General features: G+C 35.8%; 1 protein-coding gene across 1 annotated transcript; it reads left to right on the plus strand.

Moving 5' to 3' along the window:
* LOC121418638 (claspin-like) lies at positions 1 to 27398 on the plus strand. The gene is made up of 22 exons (XM_041612612.1): positions 1 to 211; positions 3568 to 3733; positions 4339 to 4838; positions 5237 to 5309; positions 7453 to 7564; positions 8613 to 9326; positions 9954 to 10066; positions 10774 to 11006; positions 11653 to 11962; positions 12441 to 12620; positions 13245 to 13471; positions 14031 to 14200; positions 14740 to 14879; positions 15936 to 16050; positions 17640 to 17948; positions 18310 to 18486; positions 19237 to 19358; positions 20019 to 20143; positions 23206 to 23308; positions 24028 to 24110; positions 24665 to 24832; positions 25512 to 27398. Exons 1-22 carry the CDS (start codon positions 182 to 184, stop codon positions 25632 to 25634), a joined length of 4293 nt encoding a protein of 1430 aa, XP_041468546.1. The 5' UTR covers positions 1 to 181; the 3' UTR covers positions 25635 to 27398.
* The last annotated feature ends 392 nt before the right edge of the window (positions 27399 to 27790 follow it).

The raw sequence follows: 27790 nt of genomic DNA on the forward strand, positions 1-27790 counted from the left end.
CGACCGTAAATATTGCGCGCGCAGCAGCTGGAGCGCGAAAACATGAAATAAATTGAAAGACAAAAATCTATGAACTGCGTGACATTTTCCTTTTTCAATATTTCTACTGCAATTAAAGTCATTGGAATTCCTTAGGCTTAAAAAGGTTATTCTTCAAGCTACTCTACTCAACAAATTCGCCATGCTCGGTGTAGAATCAGCTCCAATACGGGTGAGTGAAAGACGTTTTCAACTTGAAAAATTTGTGGCTGCAGCTCTTTAGGCTAGCGAAAGCTGCTGTTGTTGTGTGCCGTACCGTCCCGGTTCGTTTCGGGGCGGGTGGGCCAGAGCTGTGTGTGAATGTTCAGGTGCAGTGCTGTGTGAGTCATTGTCATTGGATTGGGCAAAGCCACTCAGTGACACACACGTATTGCGAGGTTAATAGTATACTATACTTACTAACCTTGCACCACAAACGTGTTTTGGGCACGCTACGGATTTAAAGTATACACACGGAGAAATTCACGAAAGTGATGATTATAGAATAGACAAATTATATACATGTATGGATGGAAAGGTATTTTATTGTCTTTTTATACACAAATATGTCACTAAAAAGTCTTATAGATGTTGTGGAAATGCAAGAAATGAAATTATTAGACACCCTTCTCAGCCCCCCAGACCGACAATCACGCAGCCGAAAACGGTCGAGAATAATGACGTCACACAATCATGACAATCGACGAGCTCATCATCTCTCTGTGCATCATGCACTGAATCACCTTACAGTTTACTAACCTGTTCAATATCTTCCGAATTTACCGTTTTCTTCATGTAATGTGATATTCAATTTCTGTTTTCGACAACTTCAGACCAAACGTGAATCAGAACTGTGTTCCTTTGCCCGTTTTTATTGAATTGTGGACTGTAAAGACCGATTTTGTCCACTGCAGTCGTCATTGTGTTGCTCCACTCCAGTCAGTGAGTGAGTCGCTGCCCAAACAATTATAAGTAGAGAATCTAATCAAGAACTTGAAAATCAAAAGCAGCAATTAAGAAGTAAGATTTAATAAATACAGGTCTGAATAGAATCGCACATGAAAATAAAAAGAGAAAAAAGAGCTGGTAGGAAGGGGGAAGGAATATAATAAAAAATAAAAAAATCCCGAACAAAAAAAAAAAAAATCGATGAGTTTCGAACCAGGATCCCCGCACTAAAAAAAAACCTGCGTGCGTAGAGATTTGTCCATAGACCCTGTCTCTATTTCTGCCGGGTTCATAATGATATATAAACAAAGTGCGTTCGCTGCTGTTGCCTCGCAATGCTTCGGCAATCCAACTGCAATTCCAATCATTTCGCGATGAATATTGCCGTGTTTTTTTGTGGTTCCTGAACTTGCTACGTAATTAAATTTCATAATTTTTATTCAGTCGTGAAGACAAATGTCTATGCTTTATATTGATAATAATATCAATGTGGTGCAAGCATGATTTCTAAGTGAAAATATGCTTTGTTTATTCACGTATATTTCTTGAAAAGAAATAATTTTTTCTAAGCTAAATATCGGTTACCAAAATATGTTAAATGTGCATTTCATTTTACTGTTCAGAAAATTCAAACTTTTATCTATGTAATAAGACCAATCTTGAGAGGAATAAACAATTCTAAGAGCAAAAACGCTGATTGGAAAGATCGTCTTCAATGGGCTGCTGTCAGCTCAGCTGCTCACTGCTCTTGGTGTGACGTCACTCAGCTGGAGCTCGCCAGAGGACGGACGAAAGCAGAAATATGCCATGAAAATAAGTCATTTTTGAGAGCTGATTTCTGCAAACTCTAATCACTATTTTAAAAAGTGAAGTTATATATATCTGATTAGTAATACTTCCCCTTTACAATGATGACCACAAAAAGTCATTATAAAATACTTTTGATTCTTCGGTTGTCTACTTTAAGAGTTGTCGGTAATATTATACATCATCGTTTCATGACGCTAATAAAAATTGTAATTAGGCCTAGGCCTAAGTAGATCTAGATATGATATCTAGGGTGTCTGGAGAAAACAAATATTTTTCTTATTTCATAAATAATCATCACATTTTCTTTGTGTCTTTGAAGAGAAATGACCTTCAGACTAGACAGGAGGCTTCTAGAGAGTAAAAATCATTTACTACCGTAAGGTTACTCTCAATGAAGCCAGGGGCCGATTGCACGAAAGGGTCTTTGCAAGGACCGTCTTTCGTGTCACCCATCTTTTATGATGCGCCATGTGAAACGCATTTTAAATAAATCATCTGCAAACATATTTCATTCGTTCGTTAAATTAAACAAAATATTTGTTTATAAAATGATTGGATTTATCATGAAATTGTATAAAGTTTGATTTAAAAGCAAACTAACGAATCGTATTCTTAATCATGAATTTCAGAAACACTCCGCCTATAGCGTATCATAAAAGATGGGCGACACGAAAGACGGTCCTCGCAAAGACCGTTTCGTGCAATCGGACCCTGGTCTTCCTTTCTCATTTGTGTGTACCACACAAAAACCTGAAACTTTTCAGAGCTACCAAGTCTCACGCATTATGCGTGAGACTAAAGCATTTGGATTCTTGTTCATCCCCTCAAATCTCTGTCTCGCGCAACTTTCACAGCCTATCCCCATATACATTGTACACAATGTCTGTGATCTCACTCAGATTCACAGAAAATCTCACACATAGCTGGTCTTTGAACTTGGCATCTCTGACTTTTGCCCCCGAGATTTCTACTTTCTTTCTAAAAGATCTAGCGCTAAATGATGTACATGGGATATAACTTCATTTCCGACATTTCTATGCTATGGATTTCATTTTTAAACAAGAATTCATTAAAAAAAATGAAAAAAATATCATGAAAGGACGGAAGAGGATTGCCCGATGTTTACGCCACCATCTTGTTTTCTATTGTTCTTCACCCACGTTAGCGTCCGCAAAGAAAAGTTCCGCTAAATGTCACAAAAGCTCATGATTAGATCAAAACAATGCTGAATTATGATCAGAAAATACAATTTTGTTGCTGAAATTTTAATTAAAACCATTCACAGATGGGCAAGAAGGAAGTGACTTTGTGATTATGAAGTGTGAAGCGCGAATTTAAAAACCCGCGAATATGTTTTGAAGCCACCAAATTAAAAAAAAAATTAATCCCACGAAAATAACAGCATGATTCACACAATAAAGTACTGAATTTCACTGGTCCAGTGGGAGACTTAACCAAAACTTGAAGTAGACTTTGTTAGTTTGTTCACATATTTGGAGTGTTAAATTATGTTCTTTCCTTTCTTGCATTATTGAAGCACAATATCCCATTGGTTTTAATTCAAAGGCAATATTTTTTTAGTGATACTGTAATCATTACCTTGTAGAAGAAATGAGGAAACCTGACCACAAGACAGGTACATAGTTTATTATATCAATACAAGAGTGAAAATGTTCATCTACATTACATAGACAAAGCAATCAATGTCATGTCCGTGTCTTGTGATATTTTAGAGAACTAAGTAGAAGGATTTTGAAGTTTTCTCTTGTTCCTATCTATCTTCCAATGTAGGCACCAGACCCTTTGATTAACTCTGACCTGTTTGATGCAGATGATGATGAAAGTGATGAGGAGATAGTCAGAATGAAAGCCAGACAGAAGGGACCCACTAAAACTCATCGGCTTATCCTGAGTGATGATGAAGATGAAGAGAAAATACCAAGTATTTTGGATCAAGGTAAATGTTTGAACCCATTTGGCTACATAAACTTGGTTAAAGTTAACTCAAGCACATTTGCAGTAAAAACAATAAATTGATGAGAAAGTCTCTAAATTCCAAGGTTTATTTCTACAAACTAAACATACTGATACTAATTCATGCACACTGTCTGCTCGTGTCTTGTGGTAACATGCTTATTTTGTTCATTTATCAGCAATAATGCATTCTTACAACAATAACTTGGCCCTTGATTTTCACATTATACTTGGGTGGCCATTTTTTTGGATTCTGTTCTAACTCATTTTAAGATCATGACCATAAGGTTTTTCAGTGAGATTGTTAAAGATAGTCTCTGTTAAAATACACTTTCTGATATTAAATCAATACAAAATGCAACATTACAAAACAGTTGTTTTAGACATTATTTAGTAGTATTGATTTAGTCAAGGAATTTTCAAAGTTTGTGTCTACAGAGAAATGAGACTTTCCTACCACTTAAGGTCCCAAAAGGAGTTTATTTAACAATGATTATACACAAAAGACTAATGCAAACTTAAGTATCTTTAATTAGCACTTCCACTGGAAGCAATAACTATTTGCACCATTCTGATTGTTTTGTGCAGGAGATTTAGGGTCTGACAGTGAAAAAGAAGAAAGAGATAAGGAAGCATATGCTGATCAAATGGAGGGTAGTCAACAAGATGACAGCGATAATGAATCGGACAATGACAAGCCCAAACAAAAGAAGATTCGTAGACGAGTACAGAGTAGTGATGAGAACGATAGCCTGAGTGATGATGATGATAAACCCAAACGAAAAAAGAATATTCATCGCTCAGTGGGGAGTAGCGATGATAGTGATGTTCTAGGAAGTGATGATGATAAACAGAAAGAAAAAAAGAAGATTCGAAGGCATGTACCAAGCAGTGGTGAAAGCGACGAAGGAAGTGATAGCAGTAACAATGACACTGATGATGATGAGCGGAGAGAAAGAAAGAAAAGTGGAAGGACTGTAGGAAGCAGCGATGATAGTAGTAGTGGTGAGGATGAGGAAGGAGAAATAGCTTTCCAATTAACACCACCGCCTCAAGATCAGGAAGAAGAGTCTAATGGGGATAAGAGGGTAAGGTTTTAACATGCCTCCGTCTCAAGGCTCCATCAACAGGAGGTGGTTTCTAGAGGCATGTTATGTAGTATTATAAATAATATAACATTTCAAGTATTATAATTATAATTTTCTGTCTTGGTTTCAAATTTATTGCCAAATACCGAAATGGATATTGGGACTTGTGAAACATTAAAAAATTAAATCACGTTCACAATCTTAGCTTATACTGGTGGTATAATGATTTTCTTTGAAGTGGAATCAAATATAACTGTCTTTCGAAATATTTAGACTCTGATGTTTTGGTCAGTCTCTTAAATTTGTGACATGTCTCAATAGTGTTCAATTATTGATACAATTAGATATGTGTGTTATACATAGTTGATAGTTAAAAATTTTGATTGTTTTTATTTCAGTCTATGAGGAGGAAACGAATCAGCAAGGATGAACTACAGCAGATCCATAGTGAATCTCAAAGAATTGTCAGAGGTAAGTTCATACATCACCACTAATTAACTTTCCAATCCTGTAAAAAAATGTCAAGTTTAACCCTAAAAAGACTGGGGGGGGGGGCTGAATCAGCCCCCCTTGACATTTTTCGCAATAAATCCACCGCGCGACATTTTTTGACCGCGTCGCTCGCTGACTTTTTACTTTCAAGTCTCGCGCAACTTTTGAGACCAAAATTGGGACCCCCGGGTATGCGGATTCAAAATTATGCAACATTTCGTAAGTGCATGCAGACCCAAATTTACTCAAAAATGTGAATTTGTGTACAAATCCAATGCAAATAGTGTTCTTAGCCAAAATTCATAAATGTATCATTTTTCCTTTTACTGCTTAAAATCAATTAATTTTATCTTGTTTATAGTCAAAATAAAGTCCCCGACAATTTCCATTGAAAAAACAATAAAAAACAAGAAGTCGAAAAACAGAGAAATACATAAGAAATTTAGAAAACAATAGAATACATAAGAAAATAAATGTGATTTTGAAATTTTTTCTAAATAAATTTGATCAGATGCCTATCTAGAGTTTGTGAAAGAAAAATTAGCATTTCAGGGGCATTATTTTATTAATTAAAGCAAACTTATGATTTTACGCATAAATTAGCATAATTAATGAGACATGAGATTTTTTGCAGAATTTGATGTCATAGTTTTGTAGATAATGCCATGGGTAACGCAGAGATGCCAACCCTCCCGATTTCATCAGGAGGCTCCCGAAAATTCATCCCAACTCCCGCCCTTACGATTACCATCCTTATCCTCCCGAAATTACGATTTTTTTGCATTGATCAAATTGGATTGGAAGTACATGTATCGTCTGCTAATTTTAGCATGTATTAACTCCATTACGTTCGCTGCTACTAAATTCTGTGTGAAAGGCAGACAAATAAGGAGCAGCGAAAAGCTTGTGCATGTGATATGCCCAATGGGAATCCACTGTGCACCAAGCCGGTAGGCCCGGCTAGCTTCGTGAACCGTTTGTGCTTGCGGCCGCTGGATTTGTCGAGTCGTGCGGTGGAATATCGGTGTGTGATTTCGGCGTGTTGATGGGTTGATATTGACACGAAATGGTGGAAAATCATCAAAAGAAGTCCAAGAAATGGTCTCAGAAGTATAAGACTGAATACAGTCTCTAGTATCCGTGTATTCGGAAGCCGGAAAGAGGAATTTACCAAGCATTTTGCACAATTGCAGCGTCGACATTTCAGTTGAGCACGGAGGTCTGACTCTGGGAGCATACGGACATTACGAAGACAAGATCTTTTATACAGGTAGACCTTACCGCGCTGAGCTTGTCTTTACTGGATTTATACTCAATTATAGTGGAACATAACCTGCCTATAGCTGATAGTTCCTCGTTATCATTGTTGAACAGGTACTTTTCTTCTACTGTCCCCTCATTTTTTTTTACATGTAATAACGCATATTTGATATTTTTTATGTTGAAAAAGTGGGAACAATGTTTTTTAAAAACATGTGAAATGCTCCAAAATAAGGGTCAGATTGCACCAGAGAGCATCTAGAAACCCAGAGCTGTACCCCGGCCGCAAGGGTCGAGTGCTCCGCGCTCGAGATGTGCGCTACGCGCACATAATTTGGTGTCGGTTTGCAAATCCTCCCTAATTCTGATTTCCAAAAGTTGGCATCTCTGGTAATGTGTGTGCCAATATTCATCACGATTGCACGATTGACGGTCGAGATCATGAGGGGGGCTGATCAGCCCCCCCCCCAGTCTTCTTAGGCGTCAAAATAGCCCAGTCTATAGGGTTAAGCAAATTGGTTATCATTCCAATGTTTCGTAAAACTGTCAATTGCAGATAACAGCTACCGTACTGTGATAATCTTTTGAATTCTGCCTTTTCATTGGCAGAGAGCAAACTTGAATACCATGGAATTCTATCATTTGTTTATCAATGATTAGTGAAGTGTTCTGTTTCATAGAGCTTGTTATCAATAACAAATACAAACTCATTCATGACCAATTTTGCTATTAGCCGATCAAATCCAACCATTCCAGGAGTTTTCAGTACTATAATTTTGATGTTGTTGATATCAGAAGACTTAAGAAAACTGGACCCTCGATTAACAAAGTATTTGATATACTGGTATTTAATTTTACACAGAGTCTACGATACAGATTCCATATCATCACCCCAAACCTCTGAGTTTGGATGAATTGTTCAACAAAAAGCCAAGTCTTACTTCATTGAAGCCCACTGGATGTAGAGTCCCAAGGTATGTGGTTATTAATCTTCCTGTTTTAAGGCCTATTTTGATATCTAGACCTGCCCTAAAGCAAATATGAGAAAATATTTTCTTATACTCTCAGTATTAAAGATAAAAAATCTTAGATAAATCAAATAATGTATAATAACAGAGCAAAATGTGAATAACACTCCATCACGCAAACTTCATTATCAATATTTTGTTCATGTAGGGCTTCTGGAGAGTGTTTCATGAAAGGACTTGTCTTACATTTTATCTGACAGTTACCATATTAAAAGTATCTCTCACTCAATCAAAATTAAGGAAAGTCTGACAACTTGTTAGATGAAAATGTAGATGATATGCTCCCCTGATCTTCAGAATAATGATGACTTACATGTATGATGCTTTTAGAGCAAAGCATGTTTTAAAATTTAATGTGCAAAAGCAGGATCAAGGAAGGATAATAAAAGAGAGAAGGGGGGGGGGGCAGGGCAGACAATAGGGAATAAAGAGAGAAATGTAAGAGGGAGAGGAAAAGTGCAAAATAAATAAATGTATATAATCCCATTCTCGCACGGTACCGTTCGTGGCATCTCGCCATCAACGACACAGTGATGAAGCCACCAGTTGGAGGTGAAATATGAAATATTTTTTCTTGATTTTGTTAAAAAAAGAAAATAACTTTTTTGAGGAATTGTGGTTAGATTTGCAATATCTTAAATGTTAAGATTTTGATCAGTTTTTTATCTGCCCCAAAAGTTGTAAGCTGTGTGGTCAAATTTTGGCAGAATATCTGTTGATTTAAAAGTGAATTTGCTCATGAATTGAATGAACCAAAATGTTAAGCTATATATTAGTTGTTGAATACTTAGTATGGCAGTCACATTTTGACCAACATTTATTGCACTATTAAAGGGCCCATAACACAAAGCTTAGCTATGATTGTAGAAACACTTTTCTACGATTGATTCCATTGACTACAATGTACAATCAAGCGTACGATTAATTACTAACCTTTGTGTTATGGGACCCAAGTGTTATGATGATTACAATGCTTTATTTGATATTTGAACAGAATTCGTGGCAAAGAGTTATTGAACACCTCAACAGAGGAAGAAAGTACAGTAAAAAAAATTCACACAGAAGAAATTGATGACCTTCCGGATCTTTTAACATCACAAGTGCAAGATAATATTGAAAACAAAGTCCATTGTGAAGAGAGTTCTGAGAGCTCTTCCATGGAGGCTGGGGCAGAAGCCAAACCAAGTGAAACTGATAAGGTTGATACTGATAATGCAGTGGAAACTGAGCCAGAGGCAACCAATGATATATCGAAGCAAGATGCAGAAGCAGAAAGTAGCTGTAACACTCCAGTAGTTGATGGGAAATCAGTTACTTCTCCAGTATCATCAGACTCAAATACAAAAGAGCTTTCGCCAACAGAACCATCAAATAATGAATCTCCCAAAGAAGAACAAGGCTTGCCTGAGACATCACAGCAATCACCAAAAGAAATCCAGACGCCACTGTTCAAGACTCCACCTCCTACTACCTCAACTCAGTCCGACCCTCAGTCTTCACAGGCAAGGCGGTTGCAACGCCTCCAGGAATCGCTGAACAGATTAAAAGGGGCACAACCAAAGCTTAGTGGCGGACCTAAGATTACCATTGATTTGGATGAAGGGGAGGAGCCTTCAGCAGAAGAGAAGGGCATCTTCAAGCTGATGAAGCGCTTTGTGAAGCATACAAAACATGTCAAGAAGACACATCAAAAAGATGTTCAAGTCAAGTAAGTACATTTCTCATCAGGGCTCCTTACATACAGGTTTACTATCAATTGCTAGATGCCAATGACCAGTCTCAAGATTATTGTTGTTTGTGCAGTTTGTTTAAAACACCGACCAGAAACCAATAAGAGTGGGTCTTTCATATTTCCAATTCTTCACAGACCTTTGTTGCGAGGCCCAGGTAATTTCTAACACTTTTAGTATCGTTGTGATGCAATTATATGGTAGACTATTATCTCACCAATGGAATTCTATTTTTTCTGATTAGGTACATGTAAGTTTTTATAGGACTAGAGAGGAAAAGTAACTAAGAAAAGCAGATGGAAAGCAGCTACATTTCAACTTATTAGGGTAGAATCATTTCCCTTTGAATATTATTTATAAATGTCATTGTTTCTTTTATAAACTACATGAATATTGTGAAATAAATGTTGAATATTAATTTTATTCAAATTCAAACACCAAACAAGTGTTTGCACCTGTATTTCACCATCTTAGATTTTTTATATACATGTACCTGTAGTGATTATGATAAAACATGTATTCTTTGCACACTATTTCAATAGTTGTGTTATAGTTGACATTTTAATGTATTTTCTGATATCAAAATTGTTTTTCTCTTCATTCAGTATTGTGACGAAAGAGAAAGGGGAAGATGGAAAAGAAGATTTGAAACATCACACTTTCACTGTTGGATTAGATAAAAAAGCAGAGGAACTAGATCCTACACTAAATGTTCCAGGTATGTCAGTAGAAGAGTGTTTCATGAAGAAGGTGTAGGATACTCAATCATGATTATTTCACAATACACAAATCTTGTATTCTGAATCATCCTTAATATGGTGATGTTGATATTTTTTTTACCTGATTGCTAATAAAGCATGAATGCTAATAAGCAAGTAACCAACCAGAGGACTGATGGCCCTCACAGAGGGACCTGGTAATGAGGATAAATGCCTTACCAAAGGGCACTGGCGCACCAAGTGGGAATCAAACTCAGAAACCATTGCTCTATTAACTGAGCTTTTGTGCCTCCCTGTTAATTTCTGTATTAAATCTATTGTTAAGGAATAACAAAAATTACAGATAGATTTCTGTTGTTTCTTAGATTCAATTGTTGAAAATTCTGACATGTTTATAGGCACTTTGTCTTACAATTTTAAAAGCAGTGGTGTACAATTTTACTTCTGGTGCACATCAATCATAATAGACATTGCTGTGTAACTGCATTCACACCATCCTGACCTATATACATCATAATCTTACTTTTTTGTCTGTTTTGAAAATCCAGACAAGTAATTAGCTATAATGCATTACTTCCAATTTTTTTAACTGGTTGTTAAATGATATTCTTAAATTCCATCATCTGTTATAAGTAAATCTCCATTTATTTGGAGCTGCTTTTGAATGGGTTGCTTTACTGGACTTGTGGATACGTGTCTTCTGCAGGTGCTAAACTCTGTCGCCTGAAGGAGAACCTTCAAGCCACCATGAGGGTAAAGAGAGAGCAAGAGAGAAAGAAGAGACAAGAGGTCTTTAAGCTTGATAATGAAGAGGGATTTGAAGGAGGAGAAGATGATGAGGATGAAGCAGAATTGACAGAAGGTAGTGACACGGACGAAGAGGAGGAGGAGAGAGGGATAGGCGATGAAGAGGAGGAAGAAGAAGATGCAGATTATGAGGTATGGCTATAGTTAAAGTTGTGGCTCAAAATATAAACCATAATCACCACTAACCAACTCAACAGGCTTCCAGGGGAATGTGTCATAACAACTTCATTCCTATCCAATATTTTTTTTTTCCTACCCTTCTCCACATCTGTAATATTTGTTAGCATTAGCAGAAAAAGTGGTATGAACATTGCCTAGCATCGTTTGACATTTATTTATGAAGGACACAAAGTTATATCATGAGTTTTTAGCAAGTAGTAATGGAAATACCAATTTGCAAGATCATGCAGTCCTGTTATAATCATGTGGCAGATGAGTCCTGTACTCATGGCCATATGTGGAATTGTTTTCGTGGGGGGCAGGATGCATGAACTTTTTTGAAAAAAAAACTCGAAAGCAAGGGGGCAAAGTTACGGAGCTCTTTATCGGGGCGTTTTTGCATTTTGAAAAGGGAAATTAAAGGATTTGGTGTGTACTGCTGGTTTACTTTTTGAAAATTTTCAGTAAAAATGTAAGTGTTCAAAAAAAAAATTGGGGGGGGGAGGAACTGCCCCTGCCAACACCCCCCCAGGCTGCATGCCTATACTTAACAAGTTATCCAAAAAGCTACTATTACCACTATATTTTATATTCTGTTCATATTCTGTTTTTACTCCAGCCTGGCAATGAGTTCCTTGATGAAGAGGCCGAAAGTGATGATGATGAAGATGATGACATGGATGATGAAGAGGAAGAAGAGGACGATACCACTGTCAAGGAGCTCAAAAAGAAGTCCCGATCACTTGATAAGGTGTCTTGCCCAGTCGATAGCGATGATGAGATTTCTCCAAGCCGGAGGAAAGGAACCGCAAAGAGGGCAATGGTAGTCAATGATGTTGATGATGGTGAGGAAGAGAAAGGAATAACTCTACGCTTGGACTCCACAGGCACAGAAGATACTGATACTGAAATAAGCGATGCTTTACAAGGTAAAAATAGAATGAATTATCTCTTTGTCCATTTGTCTCTGAGAAATCAACTCTGATATTGTATAAAGTTATTTAATAACCAGTAAATTTGAATAACTGCAGTTAAAAGTAAGAATGTATTGAATTTCTAAATTTGTCATTAATGTCATCCTATCTCCCCTCCCAGTTCTTTGTTGGAGAATACAATGGAAAAAAATCTTTCATTCTGAATTCAATTGTGTCATGTTGTTTCTAATACACACTTATCTTTAAAAAAAATCCTATGTACAAGAGATGGAATGATATACCCAGTTTTGAAAATTTCTCTTTGTGAAATAAAATATTTTCTCTACTGTCCATTTGTCACCACAAATTTCTGTAGCACTGAAGTGATGTAACAATGTAAAAGATTATTTCCAATTCATCCAATTTACATGTACATTTCTTCTCATCTGTCTAGCCTCCTCTCTCTCTGTTTCTCTATCTCGTTCACCCTTAGATTCTGGCCGTTTTAATTCAGCACAGACACCAAGGACTCTGTCAGCATTGGACCAGTGTAGTAAGACCATGGAGATGTTTGATAGTGCTACAAACTCTACCGTTAGTGACTTCCAGGTTCCCATAAGTAGAGTAGACTCCAGTAGTAAAAAAGTCACATGGAGTGCAAGTAAAGAGACAGGTATGTATGCAGACTCAAAAAGTATGCTTCATTTTAGGTCATATTACCAGGTTTTTACATCTATTGATTATCACTTTGATGGCTTTGCCCTAAAGTTGATGATTTGGTTAGCAAATATTGTTTTTTTCTCAAGTTGAGGATGTAGATTAATGTGCAATTTGTGCGACTATTTTATCAATTATTACTGTTTTGCTACCAAATTATGGCATTACGTTTTTTTTTCTTCATGAAATGTGATTTTCTAAACAATTTAAAAAAAATTGTATCCTATTTAGAAAAATTGTTTCTATATGTCTCTATTTCCTAAAATTACACAAGTTTAGGTAATTGGATGAATGTAATTTGAGGTAAGTAGACCAAATGTCATTTGTGGGTCAATATTTCAAAAAGAAAGTTTTGAGTATCACTGCATACAGTTCTCATCTCCAGGGTCTGGCAGGTCTTGTTTTAAGGGTGGTGTTGAGAATTTTCTTTCTATTTATTTGAATTCCCCTCTTGTCTTTTGCCATTGTGACCACCTTTTAGGTTGCACAAGGTTGGCAGCTCTGTATCGCACTCTTTATCTGTTGTTTGGTTAAAATTTTGTTGCAGTTATAGCTTCAAACTTATCTGTCATTGTTCCAGATTCAAGCAAAGACAGTATGAGCTTTGTTCTCCCAGCGCCGGTACGCCAAGACAGCAGCTCCAATAGTCTTGATACGAGCTTTGAAGCAATGACATCATTAATACCGGCCCATCAACCACAGGGTGGGATGACCAGGTCTGGAAGAACCAGCGTAGATTCGACCAAAAGCGACACCTTCACTCCATTCTCCAGACATCAGTCTACTCTCAGCAGTGTCTCAGCTAAGGTAAAAGCCACAGTCAAGAGAGACAGCACATTTATTCTCATTGCTAACTGTTCTTATACCCTTCCATTGATCTCACCACCAATCGGAAGTAAAATTGTAATTGATGTAATGGAATATAAAAATATAGTGAGTGTGACATCATTAGGTGTCTGGGTCTCTCATTTGAATATCATTCGTGTTGTGCATGTAACTATTTGTGGACATTAGCAAAATCTTCAAGCTTCTCATTCGATATTATCTTGATGAACATAATACTTGTGTGATTCTCTATTAATTGAAATCAACTGTAAGAATAATAGATAGGCCTATTTAAAAAAGATTACAATTAATAAATTGATAAAGCAATTGATATATCAATGAATACATTTTGAAAATGCTTACAGTTGAAGCTTTTCCAACTTTATTTGAGGTAAAAACATAGATATTGTCAATGAATAGATGGATATAGTTTTTATTTTCGATATTTATTATGCAACTTCATTTTTATCATCACTTTTTAGATTCAATTTACCATCGCAACCCTACTCATATTTCCCCCCTTTACCCATCTTTTATCTAGACTGTCTCCCGTCATGAACTGACCCTACCTGTTGAAGACTCGCAGGATCTATTCCGTGAAGACTCGCCTTGTCTGCCAACCATTACAGACTCGCAGCAGGTCACAGAATCACAGAGCTTCCATTTCTCCTTCGAAGATGAAACCCAAACACAATTTTTGGATGAGAATGGGTAAGTGATTGTAATTATGGAATATGCAACCTTCTTTTGAATGGGACCTTTCTTTATTTGGTGAAAAAATAGAGCAATGTATATGTATATATTTTTTTATTAGACTTCAAGTTATTTTAGTCCCTCATCTTTCAACATAGTTCTAACTGAGGGCATATTTATGTATGAATATATGAATAAAGAATCTTTTTAATAGCATCATAAAATTACACAGAATGTGCTGGGAAGCACACTCTGTCCACTACTATGACACCTATGATTAGCTCAAGGCTCATGATTTGAACCTAGGTCTTGTACACTCTTGGTCTTCTGGCTGGGACCCATTGGGCCAGTAAAAACTGACATAATTTTTATCAATTTTGTTTCCCTTGAAGCTACCAGTGCTATTATCTTTCGCTTTACATGCATTTATCTCTATGATAACCACTCCTTTCATAACATGCATTTCAAAATTTACAATGTTTAGGTGTTCTTTGATTCAGACTCCATAAATTTTATCCTTTGAAATTTTTGCACCTCTATCTTTCACAATCTTTCAGACTTCTCAACTTGAAGTCATCGTCGTCTTCCAAGAAGATGAAGACTATGTTTGAAAATACTCAAACTCAGAAAGGGGAGAGTCAAGAGAGTATGGATGAACTATTAGGTCTGTGTTCTGGACAGTTCACTGCAACACAAGGTAAGCTTTATCTTTTCTACTTTATGCTTCTTTATCTTCATAAATGGTATTAAATGGTATTAATGTTGTAAGTGTACTGGTAGCAGAAAATGATCTGGGGCGTATTTACAACTTGATCAAAGTGATACATCTTGGAATTATTACTTGTAGTTTTAGGGACAGTGATTTTCCGTATCTAAAAATTGCCTTTTTCGCTTCAGAAAATCTTAAATTCTGTTTCAGCATGTCTGAAAACAGAAATCCCATTTCCCCATAGACTTTGTGTACATGAAAAAGTGACAATTCTGTTTACATAGAAATCAATACAAATATTGCGCATTGAGAAGTGATGTCACAATACTTGTACAGGGCAAACTTTGTATCTGCCACACTATATAACTACTAATGACACTTGAGAATCCATTCTAATCAAAGATGTATGAGAACAAAAATACGTTTAACATGAATACATCCTCACCTTTCACATAATTAGCATTATTTTAGGGTTGAATGAGATTTTATTGATAATTTGGGGACTTTTTGGACATTGTTTTGAGCAGTTGACTTTTTTCACCAGAAGAAACCAGATGATCTCACAATAAATCATATAATGGAATCAGCTGCAGTAAAGATACCTTTCAATTATTAATTTCTACCGGGAAAACTAACTGATTGGAATTCTTTACCTGAAGCCATGGTAGACATTCAAGACCCTAAAATTCATAAACAGACTGGAACCATATTACCAATTATTTGATTTTGTATTGGTTTTGTGCTATCCACCCAACTTGTTTTACTCTTCATGGTCCCTTTTCATAAAGACTTGCTATAAGAAAAGATGCACAATTAATATAACAAATTCACCATCAGCCAATCAAATTGAATGGTTTCAGTAGCTTAAAACTGTTTTTAAAATTTGTTATTACGACAAGTTTTATGAAATGGGACCCTGGATGGTTGAGTTGTGTTAATGCAGATCCAGAAGTTCAAATGTGAATTCATTAGTGGGATAGATTCAGCTCATTCATCTCAGGCTAGAAATCTATAGCTATTCATCATGTATTCCTTCCCTTTCAGGTGTGGATGATTCTAAAGCTGACAAGCCGGGACCATTCTCTCAAGTATCGCAAAGACCTGGTACTCAAGCCAACATGGATGAATTACTAGACCTTTGTTCAGGGACATTCACTGGGTATGTCTTTTATTATCATCTGTCTAGTTGATGTATGTTTAATTTTGAGGACTAAGTGCTATAGCCTCACATGTCCTTTTTACAATTCCAGCTATTACTTGAAAATGGTCTTTTAAGGAGCACAGTACAACTAGCATGATATGCATGAGAACCCGAGCTGCTGCATGAGATTGATGTTTTATCACCTATTCATTCTTTCTTTATATCCTCTTACATTTTTCTCTCACCTGCGAAGCAGAGTGAGACTATAGGCGCCGCTTTTCCGACGGCGGCGGCGGCGGCGACGGCGGCGGCAACATCAAATCTTAACCTGAGGTTAAGTTTTTGAAATGACGTCATAACTTAGAAAGTATATGGACCTAGTTAATAAAACTTGGCCATAAGGTTAATCAAGTATTACTGAACATCCTATTAGAGTTTCATGTCACATGACCAAGGTCAAAGGTCATTTAGGGTCAATGAACTTAGACCATGTTGGAGGGATCAACATCGAAATCTTAACCTGAGGTTAAGTTTTTGAAATGTCATCATAACTTAGAAAATATATGGACCTAGTTCATGAAACTTGGACATAAGGTTAATCAAGTATCGCTGAACATCCTGCACGAGTTTCACGTCACATGACCAAGGTCAAAGGTCATTTAGGGTCAATGAACTTTGGCCGAATTGCAGATATCTGTTGGATTCCCATCATAACTTTGAAAGTTTATGGATCTGATTCATGAAACTTGGACATAATAGTAATCAAGCATCACTGAACATTTTGTGCAAGTTTCAGGTCTCATGATTAAGGTCAAAGGTCATTTAGGGTCAATGAACTTTGGCCGAATTGGGGGTATCTGTTGAATTACCATCATAACTTTGAAAGTTTATTGGTCTAGTTCATTAAACTTGGACATTATAGTAATCAAGTATCTCTGAACATCCTGTGCGCGTTTCAGGTCACATGACCAAGGTCAATGAACTTTGGCCGAACTGGGTGTATCTGTTGAATTACCATCATAACTTTGAAAGTTTATGGATCTGATTCATGAAACTTGTACATAAGAGTAATCAAGTATCACTGAACATCCTGTGCGAGTTTCAGGTCACATGATCAATGTCACAGGTCATGTAAGGTCAATGAACTTTGGCCATGTTGGGGTTTTTTGTTGAATAACCATCATATCTCTGTAAGTTTATTGGTCTAGTTCATAAAAAGTGGACATAAGAGTAACCATGTATCGCTGAACATCTTGTGCGAGTTAGAGTAGTATTCAAAGTCAGCACTGCTGCTATATTGAACCGCGTGATGCAGGTGAGACAGCCAGAGGCATTCCACTTGTTCTCTTTCTCTTGTCTCTTATTTTACTTTTCCCCTTTTTATTCTGTTATCTTGAAGAAAATTTGATGTTCGTTTCTATCTTTGATCTCTCTTTCCCATCTTCATGTTCCCTATGTTCATTCTTTCTTTTGCCTTGTTTGATTTATCATTCTTCCCTTTTCTTTATCTTAATTCGTTATCTTTTCCCTTTCCTTCTTTTACTTATCTCCTTAATTTATCAATCCCTTTCACCTTACTGTTATCATCATCTGATTATTTTTTCTAGAATGGAAGCAAAATCTCAGGTTAGCTCAACAAGGAAGGTGGAAGAGAAAGACAAGAAGGAGGAGGACGACGACCCTCTCTCTTTCCACATCGCTTCAGACCCTGACGGACCGGACAGCGATGACGACGTCCACAACGGACTGAGCAGTGATGAGGAAATTGCTCCCAAGAAGAGGCGCAGGATAATACAACACGAGAGCGATGATGATGATGACGATGAGGAGGAGGCAGAGAAGGGAGGGGATGAATCTGATTTGGATAGTGAATTTGAATTCAACAGGGGTGGCTTCAAAGGAAAGACGTATGGCAAGTAAGTTACAACTTTGAACATATGTGTAAAATTCATAGATTCTTTGTGGACATTTATTGTTTTATCCAGCTTAAAATATCTAGTTATTTTTTCAACAGACTCTTTTTATAGGAGGTTGAAGATTTCAAACTTTGATTTTTACAGTAGAGTATATTTCGATACAAATGATTTATTATGTTGAATTTTTGCCGATTTTCTTTCTCAATCAGTCTATTAAATTTTTTTAATTTTTCAAAGGAGTTAGTAGTTGGATATGAGATTACTGGTAATTGTCCATTGGGAGAGAAACAAAAGTTTAAAGATTTAAAAAATTATAAGTCCTTTCAATTTGGTAAAAAGTTTTTTCTCTCTGCTCTATCAGGAAACTCAATTTAGCAAACTTTGTTGAGGATGAAGCCGAGTTATCAGGAAGCGAGGCTGATAGCGACGAAAACTATGATGCCGAAGATGAACCCGATGATGAGGATCTTGAAGGCATCGTCAACGAGGAAATGGGAGATGAAGATGAGCTGAGGAATCAAGTCAACAAAGTCCACTTGTAAGTATGATACATGGACTCAATGTCATTCAATAATGTAAATGATATCAGAAATAACTTTTTTTTTCAAGTAATTAATTCTACCTGTATTCTCTGTACTACTGCATAATATATTACATTGAGCTGCTTATGTAAAGTACATTTTGCTGGCATTTCATTTGGCTAGTAAATATTGCTGTGCCTTATTTTTTTGAGTACACACAAATTAAAATTAAAATATTTATATGATACTATCACAATTCCTTTTTGCTAGTAAGCATGAATGAAGTATACTGGAAGGAAAAAGATGTGATTCAATTTCCATTTCACCTCCTGCTCTTAAATGACTTCACACTGTATGCTGAACCCTAATATGTTTTGTTTATTTTTTTAAAGATATAAATGACTTCCATGCTATTTTGAAATTTCCATGTATTTTTGATAATACAGAGTATTGGTACCTCTCTTGCTGTCTATACACATTGCCTTTACATCTCAAAATTAAGAATTTGAGGACAGTTCAGAAAAAGCTCGACTTTAGAGTTATGACATAAGCAGCAATCCTCTTTCCTAGATAGAGTTCTCTACAGGAATTAGGAGACTGTTTTCAGACAATAAGAGGTTGCCACCACTGGCAAATTTCTAGAAATACAGCCTTGTCTGAGCTGCCCTACAAAAAATTTTAAGATGCAAGGTTTTGACACCTCAGTGGTGACATATTTTTACTTTGGCAAGGTTAATTCATTCCTTTTAACAAACTTTGAATTACAGGAAGACCATGGATGATGACGATGCTCGTAGATTGAGAATCTTCAAGGAGATGTACCTTCCAGATGGAGACCTGCATTCTGATAATAAGGGTAGAACACGCAAGTTTAGATGGCGGCATATGGGTAAGATGATTTCCTGCTTGGTATGCTCAATACCTTTATTGTTAATATTCTCTCATTGTAAAGTGGAGTTGTGATCTGTTTATGAAAATGAAACGATGGTATAATAGCTTTTCATGTAGAAGGTGTTTGCACTGTACTTTGAATAAAAAGGACTACACTGATTTATAGAAATTAATATTTCATGCCCAGGCATACGTTTCCTCTTGAAGATATGACACACATTCTTTAAAACATATCTAGCTTTCCATATTTGAAGGTAATTTTAATTCATCACTCCACTCGGTACTTTAATCGCATATTCGTGATGACATGCATCCAACTTTTTCACCAAATTAGTACAAAAAATCCCAAATTCAATAACTCGATCATGTTTCATTTTAATTTGATGAAATTGTCATTGTTTTTTCTTGTTTCAACTTATCATTTTTGGCCTGGATTACCCATTAGTATATTGCCAGAAGACACAGTTGTGGTCCATCACCAGGACCCCCTAACAAAAAGCTTAGCACTCGATCGTAAGGTTGATTAGATGACACATGTGCAATCAAGCTTACACATCAACTGTAAGATCAATCGCTAAGATTTGTGTTAAGGGCTCCCTGATGACTTGTCCACACAACACATCTTTGTCTGAATGTGCCTTTTCTTGATATCATCTAGATTCCCAGATGGATATGTTTAGACCAGGCTCTGATGGGGAGGAAGATGAAGAAGATGCTCAGGATCAAGATACTCAATGGAGACTGATGAGATACCAGAGAGAACAGTGGTTGAAAGAAAATGAGGTAGGATCATTTAATTAGGTACTCTGTCAATTGACAGATCACCTCTTGTGTTTCTACGAATTTTCTTTTTTATTTTTTTCTTTATTTATTCTTTTTATTTATTTTTCTTTTTCCACCCTTTTCTTGTTCCACCAAAATCATCAAAACTATTCAATCAATTTTCATCAAAATATTATCAATTATGGACAGTTATCATACAATGTGTACGAAACAAGTTCAACGTCAAATGGTCATCGTGACGTCATCTACGCGCCATTTTGTAAAATCACATTATCAATCATATCTCCATTATCAATCATCAAAAATTAACAATATTAACATCAAATTAACTTCAGATCAAGGGTCAACTGTCCATGTCATCAAACGTCATGTACAGGTCACGACGCGCATGTACGCGCGCGTCGAAATTTTAAAATGCTCAAAATCACTTTTTTGATCAAAGTAGAGTACGTTTCAGGTCATTCTAAGCATTTCAGGAATTTGCGCGCTCACAGGTTTTCGCGCGCGTTTACGCGCGTAACGTCCTTACGCAACGCACAACTGCACTTTATTTTACATCAATGCATTCTTTATAAAATTCCCAATAATTTGATACCTTAACCGACCTTCTACGACCAGTAATAAAGGAATGCGCCTCCGTCAAAGTTTGAATTACGCGCGCAAGCGCGCGTTCACAATAGGCCAAAAATGTGCAAAAACATGCTTTTACAAAATTCTATACAACTCTTCAGATAGTCCGTTGACCCCCAAATTTTATTTTAGCTTCGGATAGAATAGGACTTGTAGATGTGATTTCATGTCACATTTGACAATAAATTTGATCATAACGTCATCAAATTTGCGTCAGAACTAAAATTTTCCATTTTTGTTTTATGACGTTTTATTAATTTTGGAAATATGACTATAACTCCGTAATCATTGGTCGTTTTTAGCCCGGTTTTCTACATATTGTAGCTGGTTTTATATTCTTCCAAATTATTTTACAATCTTATCATTTTAAGCAAGAGATCATCATAAATATTAACAATGTATAAAAGTATATCATTATGATAAAACTTGCACTTGAAAAATTCAATTTGAGGTTATATTTCATCGTTGCCTTGAAAGTGTATGGCAGTTACTGTGGTCGAATGGTTAGTGCATCTGCCTTGTAATGCGAGGGTCCCTGGATCGAAACCCATCAGGATCTATTTTTTTTATTTATTAAGTTTTGTCTTATTTTGCGTGTAACCCCCATAAGCCAGTTTGGGGTTCCATTCTGCGCATGATAAGAAGTTCATTCGTACTAAAGTGACATGATTGTTTTATATTTAATGAGATATTAGCAACAACCTTGATGTCTTGATTTTTCTTTTGAATTGTGCGTTTCAATACACGCATAAAAACAACAATGCGTGTACTAGCAACTGGTATTTCAGAGTTGGCCAAGTATTGTTATAAGAACATGCTGAACGCATTCCAAATACCTCCATCAGTGTTCATTGCTTTGCTTTCTATTCACTTGGTCTATGCAATTTCTCCATCCTGCTATGTAAGACATGCTTGCATAATATCTGGCAATGAAATCTACCTATCGTAATGTAAGAAATAAAAGGTCATTTGGTCATGATTGTTCATGAGGTAACCAAAAATCTAGTCTATGGATACTGATTTAAATTTTTCAAAACTGGATTCTAGATTCTTGCTTTCATCACCACTGCTCACTATTTCGTGTTATCACTTGCTAAATTTGAATTGTCATTCTTTAGAAAAGTTTTTTTTACAACCTTTTCTTTCAAATAATGTCTTTCAAAAGTATTAAACATGTCCTTTCATTAATAAAACTGCTCTTAATATCATGATGCTCATATTGATCTGCATTGACATGGTGATCATTATAAAAAAATAGATCATAATCATGAGATTCACAGACAGATCACCTAATTCGTCCGTAAGACGAATTAAAATTCTAGTTCAAATTTATTTCCACAGATCAATACAATCAAAGTACATATATGACAAAATATATAACAAAATGTAGAGGGAGTGGATTGACAAAGGCCATGTTGATCTCGTAGGGTCATTCCCAAATGACAAAATACATAAAATATGTAAATTACATGGTCTATGTAGGAGAATAAAGGAAATTTGTCCTTAATAATCCAGAAAGGCAAGAAGACAACCCCCCCAAAAAAACAACAACAAACAAAAAAATAAAGGCGGGGGCAATAATAATAATCCGCATTTATAGATTGCTTACATCGGAATGACGTCTCTAAGTGCTTTACAGACATATAGACATATTATTACCCCGGTCATCGGATCCTTGCATGCCTGCATACAATGTATGCACCATCTTCACTCCCTATGGAGCATTCCAACAAGAGTTCCGAAACTCAATTGCAAGGCATACTACATGTAGACTTTCGCATCCTACCGGGTACCCATTTAACACCTGGGTGGAGAGTGGCAAATTGTGGATTGACACCTTGTCAACGGACGCTAGGCCATGGTGGGATTCAAACACACAACTAGGCCTCTGATTAGAACCGCTACACCACGACGCTTCCACTATATATAAAATATAAAACATTATGGAGTAAGACGGGAAAGTGTATATTTAAGTTTGAAACTTATAGGACTGTTGAGGGAATGGTTGAGCTCATCAGATGAATTCCATAGTTTTAGCTTGACATAGGCCTACTGAATAGTGTTATATGTCATTGTTTGCATTTTAGAGCTTGGCTCTGTAACACTAAATGGCAGTTGCTTATCATAGTTTCTTTCAAATTTTGTTCAAGACATTGACCAGGAACCAATTACGATTGTTCATATTTCCGAGCCATAGCAAACCGTCGTTACGGGACACTGACCTGGTCAGCTGTTTTTCCCCTCACATTGGTAATGATCCCATAAGTCGCCACAAACAACAATTCTTCCTACCTTTATTAATAAAAATTAAAAAGGCAAGAGTTTCTTGCCTTATTGTAAAAACCCTCTAATGCAATGCATTGCCTATAACACATCCACACCTGTATATTATTTGTGTAATTATCATCAGCTTGTTTATGTTTTTGTAATAGGAGAAGACCAGTGCAGTGACTCCAGATTCAGTGACCCCAACTTTAGATGAGAATAGTCAGTTTGCAAAGTGTCTCAGGGCAGCATCCTTCAAGAAACCACAGGGTAAGTGTCTTCAGCATATCATCAATAGGATGTTAAAACATTGTCATTCTTTAATAAACTTGAGGACAGCTCAGAAAAAAAGCTGTATATTTTTGAAATATGGCAGTGCTGACAACCTCGTATTGTCTGAAAGCAAACTCCTAATTTCTATTCTATAGAGAACTCTTTCTTGGCAAAATATAACTCTAAAATAAGGCATTTTCTGACTGTTCTTAATATTTTTTTTTTTTCTTCTAGTTTTAAATTCAAGTTTTTGAATACCCCAGCAAAGATGAAATATGACCCAGTTTCGAGATGTTAATTGATTACTGAGTTTTACAGTTCAAGCTTGTGTAGAAAGCAAGTTTTCATCTACTATGAATTTTCTCAAGCCAAGGGGTTGATATGCTGAACAATTTACTTAATATTTACAAACCCAAAGTCTGTTCCAATTTCTTGCAATTTGGATGAATATTTATTTGCTTATGCTTGTTCCATTTGATGGAACACCCCTAATGTCAAATAATCATTGGCTCACAATCATCATATTTTCCTTTTATGTCCTTTACTCACAAATGCATAATTTCCATATTTAGCACACTTGTATGACATATGATGCTCTTTACAAAAGTTATTAAAAAATATTGTCTGAACGATGACAGTAGAAATTCTGACCAACTGTTAAAAAAATTTGTTTCCATTTTTTTTCTTATACCGCATATTTACTTTCCTTTTTTTAGTTGAGACACCAACTCAAGAAGTGGAAGAAAAAGAACAGAAGAAAGAGAATAAGATTGGAACCCCCAAACCTCTGAAAATCATCGTGAGTAGATATTCATTTCTCTAGATGCATGGGTTGGGCCTTCATAATTCAAGCATTCTTACTTTATACCCTGAAATCAGAGATTTTTTTTTTTATTTGTCCCTACTTTTTTGGCAAAAAAAAAGGATTGTAAATCTAATTTGATTTAGTTATTAAGTTATTCTCCCCTGGATGTCATTTATCAATGTTTAATGTTAATTGTTTGTGGTTAGATTTTTAGCCCTTTAATATATTTCAAGTTCAAGCATTCTTACTTTCTCCCCTGAAATCAGATTTTTTTTTCCCTACTTTTTTTGGCAAAAAAGAATGAAAATCTCATTTGATTTATTTATTTATTCAAGCTATTTTTCCCCTGGGTCTCATTCTCTTTCTATGTTTAATATTGTTTGATTGGTTTAATGCATGGTTTATTCTGTGATGATACAACATGATTTGAATCATTAATCCGTACTCAAAGACATCAATTAATATTTGGACCATTTGTCCTTGTTGCTTTACACACCTTTCAATTGAATAAAATACAAATATATGTGATTTTTACAAAAAATCTGCAGAGTAAAAGAGGATCCTTCTTATCCCGAAGCAAGAATGACCTGGCTAAGATGGCCTCCATGTTGAAACCAGTCACAAACCCTCAAGGACCAAGAAGCACTCGTAACTTTGTCTTTCAGTCAGCAGAAGCTTCCTTTGGAGGAGAAGACAGTGTCGTAGAACCTCCAAAAGTAGGTGTATTTTAGATGTTTAGATTAAAACTGGACTCAAGTCTGGTGTTGGGTGTTCTGATGAATCAAGGCTAGTGTCTGAAAATTGTGATATTTAAGTCTGGTTTCAGGTGTTTGGAAAAATTTATAGCTGGCTTTTAACAACTGACTGATATTAATGAAATGATGGCTTGTGTCTCTGATATCAAATCTGGTGTTTATATAGTGTTGTAGCTAATAAATATACAACAGCAATCATGATTTGTATCAATGTGATATCAAGTCTGGTGATAAGTGTTTAGATAGCGTGGTAGCTAACAACTATACCACAGCAATCATGACTTGTGTCTATATTATATCAAGTCTGGTTATAGGTATTGGGATGAAATTGTAGCGAATGACTATGCAGTATATAAAATAGTTATTATATTTTTGGAATGAAATCATGACTAGTGTCTGTTTGAAGTCTGATGTTAGGTGTTTGGATGACATCATGTAAGGGGTGTGTGAAAGTTGGATGTCTGAACATTTCTAATAATTCTGTTTTGCTTATTTTTCATTATCACTTTCTTCTCTTTGGATCTTTCTATATTTATTTCTCTGTCTCCATCCCTCTTTCTCTCTGAATTGTTTTTTATCTTTCATCCTTCTGTTGCCCTAACCCCCTTATCTCTCTCTCTCTCTCTATCTTCATCTGCAGGTGAAGCGATCTGTGAGTGCATCAGGACCATCGACAACACCTTCCGGTCCTAAACCTAAAAGACCAAGGTTAGATCGCAGTCAGAGTCAGTTTACCTCAAACAGTGTCTTCAGACACTTTTGATACCAGGCTTTCAAATACCTTCTCATCTTTAACATATTTTAGTTGTCCTATTAACAAACACAACATACACTCTGTACCAGTTCACCTCACAGGAGTATTGTCAGACTTTTTAATATTGTGAAGTCTTGGGTCTTGTCCATGTGAATATCCCTTTCTTTTAAATTGATTAAACATCATTATAGCAGTGTGTAGTTCTTACAGTATCAGTTATGCAAAGGAGATTTTGAAAATGGGTCATAACATTACATTTTCCTTTAGTCATTAGATATCATGCTGTCTCCTTTTTTTATTGGTCAATTATCAGAAATCACCCTTCAACCTCATATGATTGTACATTTTATTTACTTGAGAGGTGAGAAATAAATATCTAGCCCACAATATGTTATCAAATATGGATTGAACATTCCTATAATGAGATTTGTTTTGAAGCTTTGAAGGTCAAGGTCAAATTTTGTATAAAGTCTATGTGAGAAATTTTATTTAGCCACCCTGATCTTTAGCATGTCACCATGCATGGCAATTTCTAGGGCGAGGGAAATGAGACGACCCTCTTACGTCACTGTACAAAATTGAAAGTTTCAGGGCAGGACATTTTGCCTACTTAGGCTTAAAACATTCATTATACACTCCGAGTCTACAACACAAATGTTTAACAGGACTGATGGCATTATGATTTCATTATGGTGATGTTGTATAATGTCATAATTTTATTAGTTCATGTTAAGAGCTGTATTCAAGAATGTTTTGAGCTTGTCCTCTAAACATATTTTTTGCACTTTCTGAAACAATTGTGCACCAACCTTTTTAAAGAATTTGATTTTAGTTGTTTGTTGCATGAGAAAGGTCAGTAGCGCATACGCAAGGGATGGTTACAGGGGTTCAACCCCCCCCCCCTTATAAACTGTTTTTGGAGACCTTTTTTTGGGGGGGGGCTTGTCAAATTTTTTTGAGTTGCGAAACGACATAAAATTTGTGGTGAAGACTTTTTTTCCTTTTTTTGGTTGTCAAATTCTGTTTGAAAACCACTCACTTTGAAAAATCCTATGCACTCTTCCTAATGAGAAGAGTTGTATCTTTTTTATACCTCATATACCAATTAACTCATGAAATGTTACAGGGCTTTTATTGCTGTATGTGTACATGAGCCTTTAAATCTGTTTCTATTCAGAGAAGATATGATATAAACCTGCCTATGATCATAAGATTTTCTCCAACAGGGCATTTTTAAGCATTAGCTGGTCACTGGTTTATGCATGAGTTTTCAGAATAATTGGAATACGTTCTTTTGGTAAATCCAATTTGCGCATCAGCGGCAGTTGTAAACAAAATTGATATGCGATCTTTGTAAATTAAATGCCTGTTACAGAATATCAAAATGCAGAGATCATAGTTTGACGAATTTTGATTAGAGAAGAGAATTTAGCCCAACTTTGTTGAAACACAAAGGAAAATGCGGAGTACGTCATTTGGCACAAGAACCAGTTATTCTTAAACAATGCCTAACTTTACATACAACATTATGAAATACTTCCCTGCTCACATTTGATAAGAGCAATTAACTTGTGCATATGTACATAGGTGTATCATAGAATACATTGATTTTAACAAATACCTATGGTTATATTTTTAGCCCATGAATATATTTATAGCTGTCGTCGATGAGAATATCATATTAGAAAATGTGAATGTGTGTTGTATGGTGATTACTAAAGTGTGAATGTGTGACATGATGGTGATTTTGATTAAAACATTTGATATGGAAAACCCTTTTGTAAAGTGCATTTTCTATGTGTCTTGTGATATTCAAGTGTGATTTCTTACTTTTACCTTATTGAAGTATAAATTAAGATTGTTTGAACTTAATTTTCTTTAATTTACTGTTTGCTTCAAGAAGTTAATTTGAATGAGAGTAATTCACCAAAGAGAAGTTTGATGAAAAATCTATCAAAGACACAAGCGATAAGACGAGATATGATTTGTAAAAGTAACATAAACTGTCACTTTTCTAAAATACTTTGAATGATTTTAAATGTGCATTACATGGGTAAGCACAAAATTTCTTGACAAAAAGAAATACTATGAAAATATATCACATATTGAATAATAAAAAGTGGATTTGAATAAAAAAAAGTATTCTACTAGTATATAGTAATGTT

This window comes from Lytechinus variegatus, chromosome 7 (assembly GCF_018143015.1).
Source record: "Lytechinus variegatus isolate NC3 chromosome 7, Lvar_3.0, whole genome shotgun sequence".
In the NCBI taxonomy this organism is placed as follows: domain Eukaryota; kingdom Metazoa; phylum Echinodermata; class Echinoidea; order Temnopleuroida; family Toxopneustidae; genus Lytechinus; species Lytechinus variegatus.